A 22,982-nucleotide genomic window follows, 5' to 3' on the forward strand; every position below is an offset into this window, starting at 1 on the left:
GGTTCAATACAAGTTAAACTCAATCGACAACATTTGTGGCATACTGTTGATTACCACAAAAATATTCGACTGGTCTCTTCTTTTCTTTAAAAAAAAAAAAAAACGAAAAATGGAGGTTACAGTGAGGCACTTGCAATGGAAGTGAATGGGGACAATTTTGGGGGGGGTTTAAAGGCAGAATTGTGAAGCTTATAATTTTAGAAAAGCACTTACATTAATTCTTCTGTTAAAACTTATGTATTATTTGAGCTTTAAAGTATTGTCGTTTTATGGTCTTTTCAGGGTTGTTGCGCTTACAGCGTTATGTTGTCATGGGAACAAAGTTGTTAAATTGGATATAACTTTACATAGAAAAGGTTAAGCGATTTCATTGTACTAAAATAATGTTAACACACATATTGTTTATGTCTTATGACTATAATTTTGAAACAGTGAGTATTTTCACGTTAACATATTGGCCCTATTCACTTTCGTTGTAAGTGCCTCACAGTTACCCTGATTTTCTCATTTTTTCTTAAATTAAAAAAAAAAAAAAAATCCAAATACATTTTTGTGGTAATCAACATTATTCCACAAATGCTGCTGATTGACCTTAACTTGTATTGAACCCAGAATATTCCTTTAACCAGAACTGCAGTGTGGTTAATACTCTCATATTTGGTCACAGTTAATAAAAATCTAATTAAATAAAAATAAATTTGGTCATGCAATTTCTGTGAATGTTTTTTGTTTATTGGCAAGTTGATTCAGATAATATGGAGAAAAAAAAATACATTTTCACAATGGCTTTTAAAACAATTAAAAGCCTTATCAAAGTCATTCATTAAGATACTGGAATTAAAGAACACAATTTTATTACCCCACAATTGAAATTTATACAAAAATCTTATAAAACATTTCACATGCAATAAATACATTCATTTCAGTAAAAGCATTTTGTTAGGAAAGAAATAAACTATTGACAACGCAATTAAAAAAAATACTGCTCAAATGTATTTGTATTGCCTTTTTTGGTCATGTAAATCTTGCAAGAAAGCACTTGAAAGTGGCATAATAAATTGTGTTATATTTGAAAGAAGTTCAGAAAAAGAAGAAATGGTGATCAGTAAAATCAAAACAGACATGCTGGTGTATTACTTGGCCCGAGAGTAATGGGAACATTCACAGTGAGCTGGGTTGTTGGGTGAGTTTGTGCCTTTTCCTCTTTTTCTCTGTTCACACTGTGGTGGGGGTGGGGGGTTCTACTTCTAAATGCCTACCATTACTTTAGCTCTTTGGTTGGTGTCTGGTTTATGTACTGGCCCTTTTTTTCTTTTTTGTACTCCGAGCCACAACCTCACCCCACTTCTTTTATTCTTCATTACGCTAAATACATTTTAAATAAAAGCAATATGTATACCGTGTGTAGCCTATACATGTGTGTGTGTAGACCTTGCAACCATCTCGAGATGTTCTGATTGGTCTCTTTTTTAGCTTCGCCTTGTCAGTAACACTGCCTGTGCTTTAGTAATGGCTTTTTAAACTCAAAGCGACACTCCAAAAGAAGCAGGGCAGTCTAATTAAATCTGACCTAATCTGGAACAGGGAGAAATGCCAGGGCTGTTTGCCATCCAGCTGCAAGTGTGTGTGTGTGTGTGGTCATGCATGACTACCAGCGGCACAATAATATCAGGCACTCTGTTTTGCCAATGGATCCAACTTTTCCTGTTGTTTATATGTTTGGTTACGCTGTACAGAATTTTTAAGCATGTCTATTCAAGGATGAGCTGCAAAAATACAAACAGAGCTCAGAATGGTCCGTACTGCACTGTAGCCTGGAAATTCACTTGCAGTCTGCTGATTTTGTCTAATCAGCTCATCTGAGCTCTGCTGTGACTGAGTTTCAGCTCTGGATGGGGTACAGCATAGCTTTCACACCAAACAAAACATGCTGAAGAAGACATTGGTAGCTACGGGACCTCGCTGCCAGCACAAAGACAGCCTGTTCCTGTCACAGTGAGATAAGGTTTTAATTTTAGGGCCTGGTAAATCTATCCTGATGCTCAGCGCATAAGCATCGAAATCGAAATATGATCCTGCATCACTATTATGCCTCAACTCAATGCCACTTTAAAAAAAAATAAACAACTTAAATGTAACTTGACACTCTTGAAAAATGGTTCTCTACATGCTGTGTTTAGTGACCCATCACAAGGTCAACAATACAAGAAGTTGTTTTGTAAAATCGGTCCCACAGGATGACAATTGCCTATGGAAAAGACCACCTTAGACCAAGTTGGTTTATACTGGTTTGGTGCTGGTCTTGCTGGTGGATCAGCGTAGCCATGTTGTTCACCAGCAAAAAAAATTGTCAACCAGCATGATGTTTCTGATGGATCTGGTTGACCAAAGGAGGCTTCCTGGTTAAGCTTGTTTAGAAGCCTGGTTGGAGCCAACATGATCACAATTGGCATGTTGCTTCGAAAAGTTAATGTACCCTGAAATCAACCCCATTCTGCCAATTTACTGACAAGTGGCATACCCAGTCAGACATTTTTGCATTAGTTCAAGCGTGAACACATTTCCTTGTAGTGCTACAGATAGTATTTTGTTTGAGCAACCTCCGAAACAGGAAGTAATCCTGTTCACATAACAATGGTGAGCGTGATTCAGAGGTTGCATTTTTTGGCTGAAAAATACTCCACTGACGGTTAGGTTTAGGGTCGGGTTTGGAGTTAGGGGGTAGAATTGATAAAACACACATTCCTGTTGATTGTATTACATCATTTAAAAAACTAAAAATATAAATCGCTTTTGGCACCACTCTGTGGACATTTTAAATTGGAAACTGGAGCTCACACACTCTCATACTCTATGTTTAACAACACTTCTAGCTTTGGGCACTAGGGGCAGTAATTCGATTTTCTGTAAGCATAGCATCAAAACTTCCTACCTACTTTTACTGAATTCACAGTGTGATCGGTCTGTAGGAACACCAGCACACCACCATATCATGTTTGGGACCAGTATCGAAAACACAACATTTGCTGATCTTTTCAACAGGGAAGAAAATGAACAGAAAACAACATTTAATGAACATTAATCTTGTCAGTTTCGTTAGTTTCTCTCTCACTCTCACATATTCAGGGGCAGGCTAGCACATCTGCACAAACAAACAACAATTATGCAGTGCTAAACATGTTGGCCATACTGGCAAGTACAGCATTTCCCTTTTATATCATCAAGTTTCCTTAATCACAAAGGTTCCTCTTTTATCTGTGCCTTTGGTAAATTTTTGTAGTTATGAAGTCACAGACAATAGCCTTGTCCTCTGTTTATTTAGTCGATCTTGATCTTTAGAGAATATTAACACATGCCTTTAAGTTCACTCGGGAACTCTGTCAGGGTGTGAAGAAAAAAAAAGTAGTTATTCACATAAACATTTAGACAACTGTCTTCTTCAGCATGAAAAACAGCTGGATGCCTCTTCATCTGAGGTGTGGGCAAGTGCTCAGCACTGTGGGTCAGACTGTGGGAGATGTTCAAGGTGGTTCTCTCAGAGATAGGGGAAAGATTATTGAAATGTGCTGGGAAAAGATGGTCTTGGGAAAGATGGTGTGGTGAATGAAGGGAGGAGAATGAAGGGAGGAGAATGAGTGGGAAGAAGAAGGAGTGGCCTGAACGTGAAGACTGCTGAGAAATGCAAGTTCTCGTGAAGTGACTCAAAATCATGATTCAAATATGAATCCGCAAGAATGCTATGACAAAGATTAATGTAAAATTTGTCAATGCGCCCTCCTCTTACTGGGACAGTAAGAGACAGATGCATGGACAGGTGCACTGTGGGCCACACCGATTTCATCAAGACATCCGGGAAAATTTCACATGCCCACACATGACTCAGTGTAGCCTGTTTAAAATAAGTCAAGATCAACAATTTATACCTAGATGAAGGAAAAAATGCACAGCATGCTCAAACAGTATACAGATTGCACCAGCTGTATGAAGGAAGTGAAGCCCAGTTTATCAATAGCAATTCTAAGAATCACTAGGCTGTCAAGATTATCTCTACAGATTCAGAGGATGTGCATAAATTGACACTTTGGATCTGTTACAAAACTTAGTGAGCTGCCTCACTGTCTACTGCCTACATAGGCAGCTGTCTTCTACTCTATGGCAGCATCCTTGCTGAAATAATGCCTCACAAGAGAGCGATTTGGAACGCTCTACATAGATGGCAGCTCCGTGCATCATTCAAATAGCCTCCTCATGCACAGCACACGGGACACTCATCTTGCAACTAATTTCAATACAGGTGGCACAAGAGAAACGACACGACCCTCTAATGAGTCTAAATATGCATGACACACACACACACATTTTGGGTAAAATAGTCAGTTTTGTGTCATATTAAACTGTTATTTATCGATACTTTTCAGTATTGAATGGATTATAAGCAGGGTTGGGGAGTAACGAAATACATGTAACGGGAATACATATTTAAAATACAAAATATAAGTAACTGTATTCCACTACAGTTACAATTTAAATAATTGATAATTAGAATACAATTACATTCAAAAAGTATTTTGATTACTGAAGAGATTACTTTGCATTTTATTGTCATTTGTTTCATTTAATATTTAGTCCTTTCAGATGGAAAACATTTATACATATAAATGATGCGATACCAAGTGCATTTGAACAGCGGTGAAACACTTTCTTATGATGTGTTACATTCATACGAGCAGACAGAGAAGTAAGTTTGAAGTAAGTTTGGAGCAGAAGAAATAGAAATAACCTTGTGTAAATTGTCAGCTTTATGCTATGCTAAAATGCTATTTCTAGCCATTTTACATGCACATCATATTTTTTTATCAAGAAAATTCACGTTAGATCATTATTTATTTTTTTCTAGAAAGACCTTTGATATTAGGGCAAAAATCGTTTTCTTGATCATTTTCATATTGTTTTCCTGTAAAAATATCAAAACATCCTTAAAACAAGATCAATTTGATTAATCTTGTTTTAGAAACAACACTGCATAAGATATTTAGGTTTTTCAGAGAATGTATTTTTAACAAGTGTATTTTGTCTAACTGGCAGAGTTTTTATAGTCAAAACAAGTGAAAAAATCTACCAATTACTGACTTTGAGTAATCTAATGGAATACATTACAAATTACATTTTACAGCATGTATTCTGTAATCTGTAGTGGAATACATTTCAAAAGTAACCCTCCCAACCCTGATTATAAATATATTTTTAATCTAAATTTCTTTCGCTTCGACCGCCATCTTGGATTTAGTTTTCCGCTGAGCTCATCACGGTAGTGATTTCCAGTTCGTGAACAAATCGTTCTTTTGAACTGGTTCTTTTTAGTGAAAGAGTTGAACTAGTTCACCAAATTGGACTGAAACTTTTGAAACAGTTCGCGTCTCGAGTCAACACTGATCCACAAGTTACTCTCTTAACCTGTCTCTCGGATGTGCCTGACACTCCGAATCTAAATGAGCCGTTAACCGGGAGTAATAGGATCCTAGAACTGGTGATATCTGCTTTTGCCAACTCTTCTTTGCAATTAACTGCTCCAACTAGTTCACAAATCGGACTGAACGCTCGGGTCGCAACAGTTCTCAAGTCAACAGTACGAGTCGCTCGTAACAGTTCTCGAGTCAACAGTACACTGAACTGAGAATCGCATCTTTCGGATGTGTCTGACAACCTGAGAACCAATGAACTGCTGACATTGAGCATGTGTGATTAAGGGGCGAAATGTATATTTCAGGTGTATTTTGTGAGAAACAGAGAGTGTAAAAAATAAAACATACTGGAAATATGTTTATAACTTGATTGTATTACCGTTTTATCAACGTATGAAGATGATCCAGTCTACAGCTCTCGAGTCAACAGTACATTGAGTCATTCGCAACAGTTCTCGAGTCAACAGTACACTGATCCGAGGACAGCAGCTCTTGAGTCAACAGTACATTGAGTCGATCACAGCAGTTCTCGAGTCAAGAGTACACTTATCCGAGGACCGCAGTTCTCGAGTCAACAGTACATTGAGTCGATCACAGCAGTTCTCAAGTCAAAAGTACACTGATCCGAGGACAGCAGTTCTTGAGTCAACAGTACATTGAGTCGATCACAGCAGTTCTCGAGTCAACAGTACACTGATCCGAGGACAGTAGTTCGCCAGGCAACAGTACATTGAGTCGATCACATCAGTTCTCAAGTCACCAGTACACTGAACTGAAAATCGCCTCTTTCGGACATAATACTGAGAACTGCTGATCAGGGAGCAGCTGATGAGCATGCGTGAACCGAGGACTTGAATGAGGGGACGAAACGTTTCAATCGAGAGATGTAAAAAGTTTTACTATTGAGTATTTTGCATGCAGATTATATCTGAAGTTGTGATGAGCTGGATCATGGTTTCTGTAAAAAAGGGTGAGTTGATTAAGACTAGTTTAATCACTTTTTATTCCTTAAAAATTTTGTATATCAGTGTCAGTATTGGGTGCTTTAGATGCAAAACTTTAATGTAGGATGTGTTGTAAGATCACTGAATGAAACACTGATGACAATAAACACCCTTATTATTATAACTTAAATATAATGTTATAATCAGCAATACGCCCTTACATATGGCTTTATTGAATGTGTTTGTGCGTGTATTCTATGACGGCAGCGTATTAGCATTATATATAGTGACGTCATTATGTGATGACATAAATCAACTGATGAATCGGCTTTTTGAACCAGTTCATTGAAACTAACCATCCGAAAGAACCGGTTCATGGAAAAGAATCGGACTTCCCATCACTACATCACAGTGCATTCTGTGATCGCCTACCCAGGGAAGGACACATCCGATGCTACCTTAGAATTGGCCAAAACAAGATATCTTAAGAGGCAGCATAATTAAGATACGTACCTAGCTACCTTTTGGAACAGCCTTTGTGTCGGGAGCATGCCTATGATGTCTTAAAATGCTGCTCCAGAGGATGCTCACTAAGTTTTGGAACAAATCCTTTAAATACATGCAACCAACCTTCCTGTGTGATTTATATCAGACCTGTGGTGAAGCCGCAATATTAGCTCTTCATTTTGGGGGCTTCCACATGACTCTTGTTAGCATTACAGAATACATTGAAGTCTATGAAGTGAAGCATTAGCCAAGCATTGTCAAGCAATTTAATGCAAACTATTTTTAACTTTGACGCCATTGCCATTGTCTTTTCGAATCGGCAGCCAATGATAACTGGAAAATTCAAATGGCATATTAATACTTGGGTGCTGTTAGCACTAAAATCAAAACAAGACATTCACAGTTAAAAAATGTATGTTCCAAACATTACATTGTGGTTGTGGGAACCATGAAAAGTTTTCTAAATGTGAGTAGAACAATATTGAAAGGTTGCACTAAGAATGTTTTCTCTAAACTTTTATTGAATACTAATAACATTGTGTAGATTGTTCCATTAACATTATTTTAAAAACTTTTGTTCCTGGCCTTCACGTAACGTTTGCCAAGGTTGTTGGAATGTTCTCTGATATGGGGGTTCTCTGCAGCGGGTTTTCATTGGAGGTCAAAACATTGCGTTGACACGCTGATGCGAGTCCTGTGAAAGCCCCTTCTCACTAACGTAGCAAGAAGCTTTAAATTTCACTTTTAAACATTCTAATTTGCCCATTCTAATTTGCCTAAGTTTTAACAATGTCTTTATTTTTCAGTGTCTCATGCAGGAACACTGCATATTTTAGACCTAGTGTCAGGTTAAAAAGAACTTCAGCTCTTAAACCATGTCATGAGACACCTGTTCTGTTCAATTCGTTGCATTGTATCTAGTTTTTTTTGCGCAAGAATACATTCGGCCTGAACAGCCCCTTAGATCACCCTCTCTCTCTAGTATATTTGTTTCTTATAAACTTTACGATCAGCTTTGGTTAAGCTTTGGTTTTAACTCTGATTATGTGGGCTTCTTGAGGCTGAGAGGAATATTTCCCTTGGACACATTTATGAAGCATGATCAGAGAGAATATTGTTCCACATTTTTTTACACCATATCTCACATTTTATTTCTCTTCGCTTGGCACATAAGGAGGACAAGCAGGGTGACCAGAGGGTTAATGACTCAGAGCTGTCAAATACTGCCAATATCCAACTTTAAAGAAAGGAGGGAAAGATTACTAAGTCGCTTTGAGGAGAACAGACCCAGCATTCTATATCTAAATAGGATGGAGGTTTAAAATCTACTCTTCCATAGATAGACAATGGTTGCAGTCCACCCGCCAAACTTGCTCTGTTCTCTTTCACCCTCTCTTTTCACCCTCTTTCTCTGTGTCTCTCTGCCTCTCTATCATCATCTGCCTTTCTGCTTCAGAGCAGAACCACACCAACCATCCATCTCGCTGCTACTACAGAGTCAAAAGTTCACTTCCTCAGCTTAACTTTACTCCTTTGCAAATGCTCCTGCACTTTTGACTTTCAAATTGATTGTATGTACAAAAACTCAACCTAACATGCACCCACAACCCACCTGCCCCCTCACCCTGACTCATTATGCACATGTGCACACCTCTACATTCCCAGCCCTGTCAGAGCATTACTAAACGAAGTAGCACAAAGGTGATATCTTTTCTCTGTGCTTTTGAAACCAAAATGGAGTTTCTTTAAAGCCCTCTTTTCATCTCTTGTTTTGTCTCTCGGACAGCAGGAAATAGAGAGAGAGCGATAGATTTTCGATGAGAGCCGAGTTAATGAATGGTGGAGAGGGGGAGTGTGAGATTTATTTTCCCACCACTGAAATCCACTTCAAACGGTCTGTCACATCTCCTCAGCGTGTATTAATATGTCTGCGGTCAAAGTTTCAACTGTTATGAAAGCTGTAATATTGTTTTTTGCTTCAAGTCAGAAGATTTGTATCCCGTTTATGCTCTGGGTTTAGTTTGGATACAAACAAACTGCTGTGCCCAGACTATTTTCATGTGTTTTGCAAAATTACGTTGAGAGGAATTTTTGGAACTCTGCTGTCCACTTAAGAGTGTTGGGAAACTTCAGCATCTGTCTCGCCCCAAACAAGCTGGTTTCATGTGTGTGGTTTAATAGTACATGTATACAAAACCTCACTGGGAGTCTAATCCTCCTCTCGGCAAAGAGGTCAGCGAAAGTTATTGCAGGCCCGCCCAGAACAAATGGGTCAATCAACTTCAGAAACTATGCTTCTCTCCTTACCAACTCAGCCAAGTGTTTATGATTGCAGCAAATTATTGATAAACACACATTTCTTATACAGCATAACATTAACAGAAAACTAAGTTACCGTCTGCCATTCCTCTTAGAGTTTAAAACCATGCTATGTATTTTAAGTACCTTCAAGTGTACAGAGGAACATATTGCGGAAATACTGATTCTTATCATGAAATCATTTTTAATTTAAAAATTTGCCTTTTATGGTAATAAAGTAATTTACCATTTAATTGAACAATAGAATATGTAAATGTACAAATAGAAGAGAGTTGCATAGGCTACTCAGAAAAAAAAGTAATTTCAAAAAATCATTTCAGAACAAAATACATACTTTTAACATGAAATAACCACAGGTTTAAAGACAATAAGATCCCTTCAGATAGAGTGTACTTGAGTGTAGATGTATATATGTAAGAGACAGAGAGCATGAGTGTTTATGTGCGTTTGTGTGCCTTATGTGTCAAACTATTGCCAAAACTTTGTTTCAGTCCTGAGGTAAGCACCAATTTCACTTTGCTTTCAGTAAGAGAGTTAAGGCTGACCAACAAAAGAAAGAAAGAAAACAACCTTGATTAGCCAACATGCTAAAGAGTAAAGCAGGTAATTTGTCTCAAATACCCTCAAGATTCACTAAGGTCTAAAGCTTGAAGATTCATTAGTTCTTTCACAGTGCATTCGTTGTTTCTTCACATTCACCCACTGAGGTTGTAATTGTAACTAGTGGTCAACAAATATTTGTTTCACTTAAGGTCAGAGGGAAAGATCTCTTTGGAATACTTTAAAAAACTGTGGGGTGCCGTATCTCTTTAGAAGATGCATTAACATACATGGGAAAATATTATTATACATCAAGAGGCAAACCAGCTAAATTTTAAGACTACAAAAAGGAAGCAAGCAAGGGCTGTGACCCTAACAGGTTAGGAAAGGATTGATGGATTCATTGCTGTACAGTTTTGAAGATGAATGTAGCTTATGGTCTGTTAGTGCAGTAGCTGGGGGATTAGGGTGTATATCCAGGAAGCATGTACATCACAGGGCCTGGTCAACTGGCATCAAATCCAAGATCAGTGGGACAGACAAGCGCGAATGGGCTTCGAAAATCTGAAATTTCACAGGGCTTACCCTGAGTGGACCAGCTGCTTCTATCTGTGCTTACAGTATCAGAGAGAGATAGAAAGTCCTGCTCCTTATGTTCAGATGGTTGTCACATTAGCAGCTCTACATATGTGTGTGCATTTGGCACAACTGGGTTAAAGCAGTTACATTAGCCTTAAATTAACTGCACCATAATAGGGGTGAGGAGGTGCTCTCTGATAATTCACATAAGGGAGGCTCTTAAAGGTGTGTCTAAATCAGTAATTCACAAAATGTCACTGTTTGGTCAGATACACTCGATTTGTAGCAAAAGAAACATCTAGCTTAAAAGAATATTGTAGACTGGCTTGCTTTCTGAAAGGGGTCAACTGCAACATATTTAAAGCAGGATTGTTCTGCTATAAATATTACTCAATTTTCAAAAGCGCCGCCCATGCTTAGTCTGTCACACCAGATGGACTGAAATACGTGGACAGATTGTTATATCATGATCGGAATATGCGCAAAGACATTCCAGTTGTGAGATCACAGGGCAGTACTTGCTACATTTCCAATAACAAACTAAAGGCACTTGGTGTGTGAAGTAAAAGAAAGAGTTGGAGGAAAGGAAACATAAAGAGACAATACATTTGAAGGTAAAAAAAAAAAAGAAAAATGAAATATCACTCTGTGAGCTCGCTCTCACGCCATGCTGAAGGGGATCACATCTACATCAATGCAGAGAAAAGCTTCACTTTACCTAAGTCCTGGAACAAACACACTCTTCTGTTAGTTGCTCCCTTTAGTATGGAAAAAAACTGGGCCATTCACAGAGATGGAAAATCAGATACAGGTGATCCAGTACTCCAAAAATAGTCTATAAAAAGTCCTCCAATTACTATAAAATCCCATAGGTTTGGCTTTTTCATTTGTCCAGATTTCCCTCTCCATTCTGGACAGAAGCCCTGAATATTGTTCATATGTGCTTTTTTTTTTTTCTTTCTATATACACCAATAATATTTAGTACACAGGTTTAGGGTATGACTGCAACACTCTTCTGTAACATTTTGACATTTTCTCTTTGGCTTTTTGCAACAAACAAAAAATAAATAAAAATCTCTTTTTGGTTTTCAATTGGTTATTTGGCTCGGTTGATTGAACAAAAAAGAAGTTGTTTTCATATAAATACTGCATTGTCTATTTGTCCATGGTCAAAACAGATTATAAATAAAGCTGTTTCCTCCTTTTAGAAAAGTAATTTAGGAAATACATGTACTGCAAAAATCAGCAAAGAAAGGCACGTTTAGAAGTCAAACAGTCTGTGTGCATTTTATAGCCAAAACTTTCTGGCCTCCACTCTTTGAGGTGCAAGTTCAAATAAAGATGAGGTGCGAGTTGAATACTGTGAATGGTATACAGTGATGTCTCTTTGGAAAGTATAGTTAGTGGTTCCCCCCTCTAGCTGGGAGAGTAGCGGTCAATGGTGCGAGCCTCCGCTGAGAGCTGCTGGGGAGTAGGTGGAAGTGGTTGGTTTAGGATGTCCATCTTATTGTGTGTGAGGCCGAGATGTACTGCAGCCAGCTTTGACAGTGGGTAGAGGCTCTCCATGGCCTTGGCATCAGCCAGCAGGTGCTGAGAGGCCGTGAGAAGATCTGAGGTTTTCTCCTGCTTCAGACCCAGATGTTCAACGGTGTACTTACTCAAGGGATAAATGCCCTCAGTGAAGTCTATCTTCAGCTTACCATCAGGAGTGAGTCCTCCACTGGCTGCTACACTGCTGTGCATTTTCATGTGGCTGATGAGGTTGCGCTGCTGAGCAAACTTGCCCCCGCATACCTGGCACTCATATGGCTTCTCTCCAGAGTGGATACGCATGTGCTCCGTGAGGCGATATTGCCGAGTAAAACGCATCCCACAGGCATCACAAGCGAATGGTTTTAGGCCCAAATGGCTGCGCATGTGGCGTGTCATGGTACCACGCTGGGTGAACTTCTTGCCACAGATGCTACATGGGTATGGGCGGGTCAGCCAGTGTGTCTTTTCATGCTGCCGCAGTGTGGCAGGGTCTTTATAGGACTTGTCGCAGGAAGAACAGCGATATGGTCGTATGATCTCTCCCAGGCCAATAGGATGGAGGTTTTGCCCTGATTTGCTATCTAAGAAGGGGCTGTGAAGACTGCTTGAGCTGTTCAAGCTTGTAGGTCCATGGGCATTGTTGGGTTTGCTGCCATTGTTGCTGTTTTCCAGCTCACTGCCATTGTTGAGCTCCTCCTCTGTATGAGTCTCCACATGGGCATTGAGCTGCTCTGAACTGGGGAAGCCTTTGTCACATGGGATGCACACATACAAGTTATCTCCAAAACTCTCTGGTTCATACGGTATGTGATATCTCCCACCTGCACCAGGGGGAGATGAACGGCCTTCACTGCTCCCCGTTTCTTCACTTCCAGTCACATTCTCATCCTCACCATCATCACAGGTCACAGTACCTCTGTCGTAGCCCCTCTCACTCATATTCAGCTTTTCTTCGCTGTTCTTATGGTGATTCATGTGCTGGTGGTGTCTCTCTTTATCTTGCTCACCCATTCCTCCACTATCATCTTCATCATCCTCCTCATATTCGTCTTCTGGATTGGACGGTTCATTCTTCATCCAGCGGTAGATGCTTGAGCCATCTCTGCCTTGTTCTCTGGAGTCCTCCATGGGCTCAGGACTGGGAGGACAGGGGTACGGCTCCTGGCCCTGAGAACGGTGTAGGTTGGGAAGATGGGGTGCAAGTGGATGGTTAGAGAGAGGGAAAGGATGTGGGGTAAGGGACCCTGCATGGTGGGCTATCTCCATTTTTCTGGAGCCATCATTGGGGCTGAGCAGGGGGCTGGTTCTTTGGTCCAGCTCCCCCTGAGGCTCCTCGTCTGGGTGGAGAGAGGAGATCAAGTACGGGTGACTGGAAGGGAGCTGTGACTGGGAACTGGGGCTTTTCTTGGACAGGTCAAGGCCAAAGACGGATGAGCAGTTCCTGTCAGTGGGGGGTAAGCGCAGGCCTGATTGTGGTGACAGGGATGCCTTTGTTGGAGGGTAAGGTGGTGGACCCTGTATGGGAGCTGGGGCATAAAGCTCTCCTGCGTGGGGGGCCAGTGGCAGATGGTGCATATCCTCTAATGATGTTGGTCGAGGAGTGCCAACTACGCCACCAGAGAGGCAGGAGTGAATGACTGGAGTGGATACGCGAAACCGTCCTCCCCCTACCCCACCAGGGCCAATCTTGTAAGGCAAAAACCCAGGGTTGGGGCGTAAGTGGTACTTTCCATTCTTCTTCAGCTTCTTCTTGCACAGAGCCACCAGGTCCAGCAGTTGCAGGTAACTTGCAGCTGCCAACACTGCCCCTATATTTGGCTCAGTGGGAGATGTGGGGTCACCTTCACTTAAGCGTCCTGTGTAGATATAGTCAAGGATGACTCGAAAGACACCTGGACTGACCATCTCATGGTCCAGATTGATGAGGTTGTCATGAACAACGAGAGACTTAAGGTAGAGGCTGCTAGCTGCCAGAATGTTCTTGTGAGCACGGAACAGTGCATTCTGCACAACAATTATGACATCACACAAGAAGCCCTTGGTACGTTGTGTGTTCAGTTGCAAGAGGAGGTGCCTAGCATGACTTGGGACTTCCATGGCATCCAGCATCGACTTCAGACCACCACCTGAAACAGAACAGAAATGTATCCATTCAGAAGAAGCCTTGAATCAATTGAAATTTTGTTTACTTAAACGCACTTTCATACAAGATTCCAATTTCTTTTATAAATTTCTCCCATTCCAATTTCTTTTTATCCTTTTCATAAGCGTCCAAATTCCTCTGCAGTGACCCTTGGAGTGAGTTATTTTTGCACATGACACTGCACAGCCGGTAGAGGGGGGGCAGAGTATAGACAAGTATTTTTTTTTTTTATTTTAATATTTTGTATATAAAACATAATAAAAAAAAATACAAATTACTTAATAATATAGTAAACATGTGAACATGTGGTTTATGCCTGCTATACTGTTTTTGTTTTATTTATTTCATTTTTCTAGCTGTAAAAAAATATATGAACAAATAATATCAGCAGTCCGGTTTGCCTATATGCACTGTTTGACTTCTCAGACATTGTGTGTGTGTGTGTGTGTGTGTGTGTGTGTGTGAGTTGGTTTTGGTGGTTTACAAGGACATTTTTTTAGGTTATACACTAGCTGTTATGAGGGTATTATGCTATAAAGGTGGTTTATGAGGACATACCTAGTGTCCCGGTAATTCAAACAGCTTAAAAAACATACTAAACAATGTTTTTTTTTGAAAATGCAAAAAAGATTTCAGTGATGCTTAGGTTTAGGGGTAAGGTTACAGGGGATAGAATAGTAAATTTGTACAGGGTAAAAATCATTATGTCTATGGAGAGTCCTCGTAAACCACCAATGCCAACGTGTGTGTGTGTGTGTGTGTGTGTGTGTGTGTGTGTGTGTGTGTGTGTCAAGCGCTAATGTAAACAGGCTTGATTGCGTGCATCCGATAATCGCGCTCGATCAGCATGTTTTCACTGTGAGTATATGAGTTTTAAACTTATTGAGGTACTTTTGTGAAAGTTTGGAAGAAAACAAATGTATTATATGTCTTAAAAGACTGTTTGAGTTGCTGTTTGTGTGAATGAAAAGCGCATCTGCACCTAATCAGCAGAAGTGGCTGCGTACATGGGAAGATCGCGTTTAGATATGATGGCTGTGCATATACAAGCTGTGAACTGTTATCGTGTTTCTTTAGTGACAATTTGGCTGTATGTTACATAAAATAAACATACTATGTGCTTGAAAAGACTCTTTGAGACAACCACTACTCATGTAAACAATTGGCAGCACGCATCAGAGGAAGATCGTGTTTGATGTATTGACTGTGCGTATAAGAGCTGTAAACTTTTTATTGTGGTACTTTGGTGACAAGTTGAATGTATGTATATAAAATAAATGTATTCTGTGGTTTAAAAGACTGTATGAGTAACTGTTTGAGCTAATATAAATAACAGACTCTTGACCAGCGCAGCCTGTGTCGCGCGAAAGCAGATTTGAATCTGACAGCTTGTAACGTAACTGGTTGTTGCAGAAACACATATGTGTGACGCTACTCTGCGGGGCCCAGTTATTAACCATCACATATGTGTGATGTGTGGATGAAAGGGTTAATTGATATAGTTTATATAACACGCACTACTCTTGCACAGGACACATCTGTCTTGTAAAACATGTCTGGCAGTATGAGATGATGAGAAAGGAGCTTCTGAGTCTTGTGCCTCTACATTTACTCTTTGATATCTTTGTAGACTCTAAGGTAGGGGATTGAGGGCAACTTTCATACAATTCCACTTTCCCTTTAATGCAGCAAGCATCAGAATGACTCCATAAAAGTGAGCTATAGCTGACCAAGTGAGAGTGCAATGGTTTTGTCATTATCGTGATACAAACCCACATGTTTAAAGCCTACAGTGAAATACAGTTAACAAAAAAAGAAAGAAAAAAGAGAGGAAAAATGCCAGTATAAACATGTTTTCATATTGCTGTCTTCCTGATAAAGAATTCCAGAGGTAGTGTGTATAGTTTTAAACAAAGTCAGACTGAAGGTTTTGCAAGTGTGATGAACAGCAGGCATAAACCAGCAGGGACAAAAACTGCAGCAAATTCATGATTGGATGCTCTGTTATAGAAGTGGGACTTACAAATTAATTCATTTTCAAAAGATAACTTAACAGAGGATGCCTACAAATTACTACACAGGCTAAACATTCAACCATCAAGGCAAAGTTTAAACTCTAAGCTGAATGCAACGGCCACTGTCATGCAAACATAATAAACACAACAAATTCGCCAGAATATATTGTTTAAATCCTGCTACATGTGGATGATCTTGTATATGAGACAAAACGGACTGTTAGGGTCCCGAATCTCTAGGGGTTGGTTTCACTAATGGGAAACGAGAAGCTAAATAAATACAGCCAGTCATCCCGACATCAGTTCATCCTCTCGTTGTTTATCTCATTGTATAAAATAAACTCCTTAGATATTGTATAAAATAAACTCCTTAGATGAATGCCATAGTTTGTAGTCTTAAGCTTCCATTTAATTAGCCCTTAACTTAGTATTACTTGGCAACTCTAACACCAAGCCTTTAACTGCGTCCTAAAGTGAATAAAACATTTTACCATCATTAAAATGTCAGACGTAACCAAATGGACATTTTTTGGTCAAACTCCTCTTTGTTGTTATTGTGAGTAAACGTGGCTTCTACTCATTCTTATAATTCAAGATGAAGGCAAAGTTTAATGTGATGCAAATAAAATCGCTGTTGCCGATCAAGTGAGTTTATCTCTCCCTGTTTGATCTAAAGAGGGAGCTGCGCACTGCACAGACGCATGAACACGCGCTTGTCACTGTGAGTTCTCAACCTTTTATGAAGCAGAGAAGACAAACACGGACAAAAATAATGTTCAGTTATTAATATATATATTATTTGTGTACATTTGTATGTCAAAACTATTCATTCAGTCCGGTACATGGTCAAATAAAATTCCACAAACACATATTTAGATATCACCTAGATAAGTGAAACATCCACAATCAACACTTGGAGTTCACAGAATGTATTTACATGTTTATTAACATAAATGTCACTCGTGGTCTGCTGTGCACCTGTAGGCTACATTCCCCTTTATTTCAGCCTAATACCATTGAATTCAGCCTCAGCATGAAAAGCGTTTAAGGTTATGCAAAATGAAATCATGCATATCACGCGTTCCGTTTTATTTCCGAATGAGTTAATTTAATGATTAGATGGAATCGCATAATTTGTAATTTATAAAGAGGATATATTTTCATTAATGCACAGCTGCAATGCACTTGCTAAAACCGCAGAAACAAAGCGGTGACACACTATTAATTGCCTGTTGCCTAAAAAATTATCTTAATAATGGAGAAACCGCAACCAAACAAATCTCACCCGCAACATTTCTTCTCAGTCCGCCCCAAAACTCCCCCCCCCCCCCCCCCCCTCTCTCTCTCTCTCTCTCTCTCTCTCTCTCTCTCTCTCTCTCTCTCTCTCTCTCTCTCTCTCTCTCTCTCTCTCTCGCTTCAGCGTTTGTCAAAAATACCTCTTAATAAAAAAAGCACTAGAGTTGTGCTTTTATTCCCACCCCTATTGCCCACGGACACGTCTCATCACTGACAGGTGTATTTTAAAGTGAAGAGCCATTTTTGGCGCACAGCATTTCCATTAACTGAGGGTTTGAGAAAGCACATATGAGCGCATGATTTATTGCGATTTATGTCCTAAATGTGTTGCTTTTAAGAAGAACATAAATTCAGCACACAAAGATTAGAATATAGGCCTATAGGCTAAGGGAATTTTTAACAAAAAAAGTAAAAGTCCTGTTTGTTATAAAGAAAGAAAGAAAGAAAGCTCAAAATTAGCCAGACAAGCACTGACAGTCATATTATGAGTGAATGAAAAATAAAATACATTAGGTCTATTTATTTCCTCTGACAGGTGTTCAAAGCATAAGGTTGAAAGGGAAGCGGTGACGGAAGTAAATCATGTTTAAAACGATTGTTTAAACTTCACGCATAAACACTTGCATCCTCTCAAGCATGTCACCCTGCGGATTTAGATGATGCGTCTTTAACGCACTTTGATGCACCCGGCACAATTTGAGGCTGAAACCAAAATGTATAATTTTATTTTATTTTATTTTATTGTATTTTATTTTATTTTATTTTATTTTTTATTTTATTGGCCCTTAAGGGTTTTAATCTAGGCTATAACGTTAAGAAGACTTTAGGAACGCACAATCAGATCTTAATAATATTTTGATTAATTAATATAGAGTTGTTATAATGCATAACTCATCTGAATTAGTAGACAGAAGCTATCAGTACATAATGGCATAATTTGGACGTACAGTGAATGATCAGGATGCGACAGAGTCTTAGGTTGTTTGCTATATTTGGTATGGTACAGGGACTGGATTAAAGATAGGACGTGGGTCATATTTTAGGTGGTTTGGTATTCTTAGTCCTGTGTTTTGTCTGTGTTGTCATTTTGCTGGTTTAGGGGTGAGGAAGGGGTCTGCTCGTGTTCTTAAATCTCTCTCTCTCTCTCTCTCTCTCTCTCTCTCGCTCGCTCGCTCGCTCGCTCGCTCTCTCTCGCTCTCTCTCTCGCTCTCTCTCGCTCTCTCCACCCTCGGTCTGTCATCTTTTTAACCACAAAAGCGTCCTCCCTATGAGATTTATCCCCATACACTGATTCTAATGTACCTTTAAGGATTAAACAGTCAATTGGTCAGTATATCTTTTAAAATTGGTGAACTATAAGCTACGAGGAGATACACAAGATTTTTTTTTTTTTTTTTTTTTTTTTTTTGGAATGGCACATATATCATTTAATTGCATTAATAAGTAGCATATGTTGTTCTGTCAAAGAGAAATCAAGATAGAAACAAATAGCATATTATTTTTTAAATAATAGTTTAATAGCTTAATAGTCCATTTTATTTGCTTTAAAAGAGTTACGCGCAGTGTAGTTTTTTAAGTTTTAGTCTTAATATGTCTTACGACATGAGAGTTGAGTGAGTGGAAGATAAAACTGCTTTATCTCAGCAAAACCTCTTGGCACCAAGAAACGAGAGTTGGTCTTAGATCCTGTTCAACGGACGTTTTAAAGTCACACGGCAAAACACCTGAGGTCTATCGGCCAGTTTTGTATATAGTTTGAAGGTAAGAGTTTGGAAAAGAAGAAAACATGCGCTAAACCTTCCTCACAGCTCCTCTTTCTGCTATTGTATTCTCTGAAAACTCTACGGAGTGCTGGATCCCTCTCTCGCGCTCTCTCAGCATGCGCAGCTCTGGATATTCATTCATAAATACCACTGGGAGGATAGCTCACTGTCCACTAAATGTGGCCACTATAGTCAGGGATGAGATGGTAATATTCTACCCACATATCAGATGTAGTCCTTTTCACAGATGTATGTCCTGTACTGTAGCCTGCCATAAGAATCTCATTGGATACAATAATAGTGAATTGAAAACATTGACCCAAAAAGTTGTTAGGCCTGTGATTCTCACAGTTTATGAGCATGTAACATTTTTAAAATATAGGCCTAAATGTAACACTTTAATTAAAGTGAAAAAAAAAAAAAAATTGACCTAAAGAAAATGACCAGTTAGGCCCATTAGCTATGACATAAATATCACGATATTTAGCCTAATTACTTCGTTTTACATACTATTTAAGCATCTAAAAAAAAAAAGTTTACATAATTATCTCAGTCTATTAAATCTTGTAGTTTTCAGTTATTAAACTGCACTATTGAGAGCTCTTTTATGGACTGCATTGTCCGTCTCCTAAACATGGTCGGATATGTTGTTTAGTCTAAACAGAGAATATCATCTAATATACTGTAACTGACACTAAACGGAAATTAAAGAGATCATTCAGTTTCAGATCAAACTTCATATGCATGCTGGATCAGTGTAATAAAACATTTTGTATCTTTAGTTAAAATCAAATTATTCCCTTTCTTTAAAGTCAAATCACTCGCATGTGAAACACCATGTATTTTCAGATAAGGATGAGCTGAGAGCCCGAACACAAACACATCACCACCATATGAATTCAACCCTGTATGAGTGATAAAAGACCAAATTTGTGACTTTTTGGGCTCTCATTGCGATTATGCACTAAACTTGTTGAGCAATGTATAACAAAGTTACCTCTTCGGTTTTGTGAAGGCAATAAATGTAAAAGATAACGTTTCGCCATCAACAGAAACTTCTAAAAAACTTTTAACCTCTGAAATGTGACAATAAGCATATTTACAGGCTAGAAATAAACATGTTACACTCGCGAGTTGATACCCTATAATAATAAAATGTATTGGTTCTTATTATTTAAAACTTTTTTTCATGCTCACCTATTGCTCCCAAATAAAAAAAAAATTAAAAATTAAAAAAAAAACTCATAAATGAGAATAAATGTAGGCTTACGGCTGCTCGTATTTTTACGATTGAATACTATAATAAGCTTAATGATTTTATAGTTAATGTTAAAATGTAAACGTTACCTGGATGCCCGATCTCTTCTGCAATCCGATCTAAGTCTCCCTTAATGATCATCTCAACAGTGTTTTGGAGTCATTTCTGACGTTTCAACTTTGAACTGCCAGCCTCCCCACAAACCATGCCAGTTTTCCGAGCACAACTGCCAACTCTTTTTTTTATTATTAATTGCTATGAATTTCGTGTTGCTCACCCTTCCTCCTATCTCACCCCCTACCCCCCCACCCCACCCCTCTCTCTCTCTCTCTCTCTCTCTCTCTCTCTCTCTCTCTCTCTCTCTCTCTCTCTATCTCTCTCTCTCTCTCTCTCTCTCTCTCTCTCTCTCCTCCGCCTATAAAAATACGTGCTTACTCCTGCATCAGTTTTTCTCGATTTTTTTATGTTTGTAATTTCCTTGGCTATTTTTGAGTCGATGCAATAACGCGACTTGAGATGATAACTGGGCTTCTGAGCTGCATGAGAGTGTTTTGCGCCCCGTGTGATGTCAGTCTATAATAAAACTAAAAGGTAAAATCAAGGGCAGGAACTTACAGTGACCCCAACTTGAACTTCACAACACATAGCTGCTTCGTCTTAAAGAGACAGGCGTTAATCAATAACGTTAAAGAGTATTATTATGACTGTAAACTATTTAAGTAGGGATGATGTGTGTCCTTGATCATAACTTCCGTATGATCTTACTAATATAATTAGTAGTAAAAGTATAATAAAAGTAAAGATGTAGGCTTCCTCTTTATTTGTGCACGTGTTTACACAAAAATTCTGGTTAACTAAAATTAGTTTATTTAAAGTAGGCCTAGCCTAGTTTGCTGCTGTGACAGACAAAAAAAAAATGGTAGGCTTTACTCAATCTGACACAATTAGTTGCAAATTTACCAATATCAGTTAAGAAATTTTTGTAAACTATAATTTTTTCCTGAAGAATTGTATAAGGATTATTCACGGCTTGTTCTAAGCATCATTTTCAGCTACTCTGTAAGATCTTTTATTGGTGCATTTGTAGCATCAGTGTCATCTTTAATGACACTGTTCATAACAAGTCTTTACTCACACTTTTACACAGACTACTATTGGCTCTCTATATTTATACAGAAACGCTCAACATGCATAACACAATGACCAAAATTAATGTAGACATGATGAGCACACCAAGGGAAATTTTCAGAGTTTCAAGAATAGGCTACTAGATGTAGGCTATGTGAACTTTATTTATTTACATACCCATTTTCTTTTTTTCTTTTTTTTTTAATTAAGGCGAATCTTAACGTCTAAAATTATTTTTATTTTAAACAGGTTTGCATGTCCATTCATATATTTTGGCCCACTGACTTAGTCCCAATATTTAGGCTAACAGTGGCTGCAGTTTATTGCATGTTGAACAATTCAAGCAGCTCCCTAAAACGAAACATAATTATTCTGGCTTATTTGCTGGTTAAAATGAATTTGTTAACTCAATCAAACTGCAATTACATTTTTTTATTGTTTTTTTTTTTTTTTTTTTTGTTTTGTTTTTTATATTTTTTTTTATATATATTTGGCTATGAAAGCATTTATTTTATTTTTTTTATTATTATTTTATTTTATTTTTTTTGCTTCTTTGTGTATTTTAGATACATAATAAGGGGTATCAAAATCTGACATTAAACGTCTGATAAAAAGTGCAATAACTCTCATATCGCCCGCTGTCCAGGAACGCCTGCAGCACGAGCCAATTATCATAATCTAGCGGATAAGTATGTTGGCACGCGCTCACTGAGCGCACCTGAATGCGCCGCAGGTAACTCACACGCCTCAGCGCGAAGCGTGCATTAATGTAGACTTTCAACTCACCTCGGATTCATGTCTGATGCTCCAGCCGCTCTTGACTTTCCCCATACGGGATTCCCCCATCCAAAGATCATCAAACGTCCAAATTCCTCTCCGTAACGCAAACTTTTCCGTTTTGTCCCTTGTCCTTAACCCTTCTCCCCTTCTCTCTCCCTCTGCTCTTGTTCGAATGGATCAGACACTTCAGAATCTGGATGCACCCTGAGCGGCGTTAAACTCCGGACTCACTGGAGACTGTGTGTGCAGCGACATCTAACGGCTCATGTTATTTGAGTTGAATGCAGAGCGCACGTTAAAGCAGGCGAAATGAATTATTAAAATGGAAATACTGTGGCAATAGATTCCTGATCTAACATCGAGCACTTGTTCATTTTAAATGGGTGGAAATTGAGGTGAAGTATTTTTTTGTTTTGTTAAACGGAAGTTATTCATTGTGGGAGAGTGAGGCTATATTTCAAAATAAAAATAGGCTATTTGAAATGACTTCGGACACAGTGGAACGAAGCAGAACTAATTTGAAGTTCACACGTCCAACTCCATTTCTGATTTCCTTTAATTTAGTTCATTTCCTTTATTTTTATTTTTATTTTTATTTTTTTATGTATTTTTTTTTAATTAATTAATTAATTAATTAATTAATTTTGTTTCAGAATCAATGTTTTTTTTTTTTTTTTTTTCACATAATTTCACCTGCTGTTTATATGAAGGAAG

The 22,982-nt window shown here is 38.6% G+C and overlaps 1 protein-coding gene across 2 annotated transcripts; it reads right to left on the bottom strand.

Annotated features, from left to right (window-relative positions):
- Positions 1–1,175: 1,175 nt before the first annotated feature.
- LOC127430258 (hypermethylated in cancer 1 protein-like) lies at positions 1,176–22,679 on the bottom strand. 2 transcript variants are annotated; one of them, XM_051679941.1, is made up of 2 exons: positions 22,275–22,679; positions 1,176–14,011 (listed from the first exon to the last, which is right to left on the bottom strand). In XM_051679941.1, exon 2 carries the CDS (start codon positions 13,992–13,994, stop codon positions 11,769–11,771), a length of 2,226 nt encoding a protein of 741 aa, XP_051535901.1. In that variant the 5' UTR covers positions 13,995–14,011; positions 22,275–22,679; the 3' UTR covers positions 1,176–11,768. The 2 variants fall into 2 exon arrangements, with proteins under 2 accessions (XP_051535901.1, XP_051535900.1); XM_051679940.1 differs by lacking the exon at positions 22,275–22,679 and adding an exon at positions 20,450–20,632.
- Positions 22,680–22,982: the final 303 nt, after the last annotated feature.

This window comes from Myxocyprinus asiaticus, chromosome 39 (assembly GCF_019703515.2).
Source record: "Myxocyprinus asiaticus isolate MX2 ecotype Aquarium Trade chromosome 39, UBuf_Myxa_2, whole genome shotgun sequence".
Lineage (NCBI taxonomy): Eukaryota > Metazoa > Chordata > Actinopteri > Cypriniformes > Catostomidae > Myxocyprinus > Myxocyprinus asiaticus.

Excerpts from the sequence above, each read along its gene's own strand:
- LOC127430258 (XM_051679940.1), bottom strand. The coding sequence starts at position 20,501 with ATGATCATTAAGGGAGACTTAGATCGGATTGCAGAAGAGATCGGGCAT. Across the intron at positions 14,012-20,449 it reads AGAAGAGATCGGGCATCCAG|GTGGTGGTCTGAAGTCGATG; the intron begins GTAACGTTTACA and ends GTTCTGTTTCAG.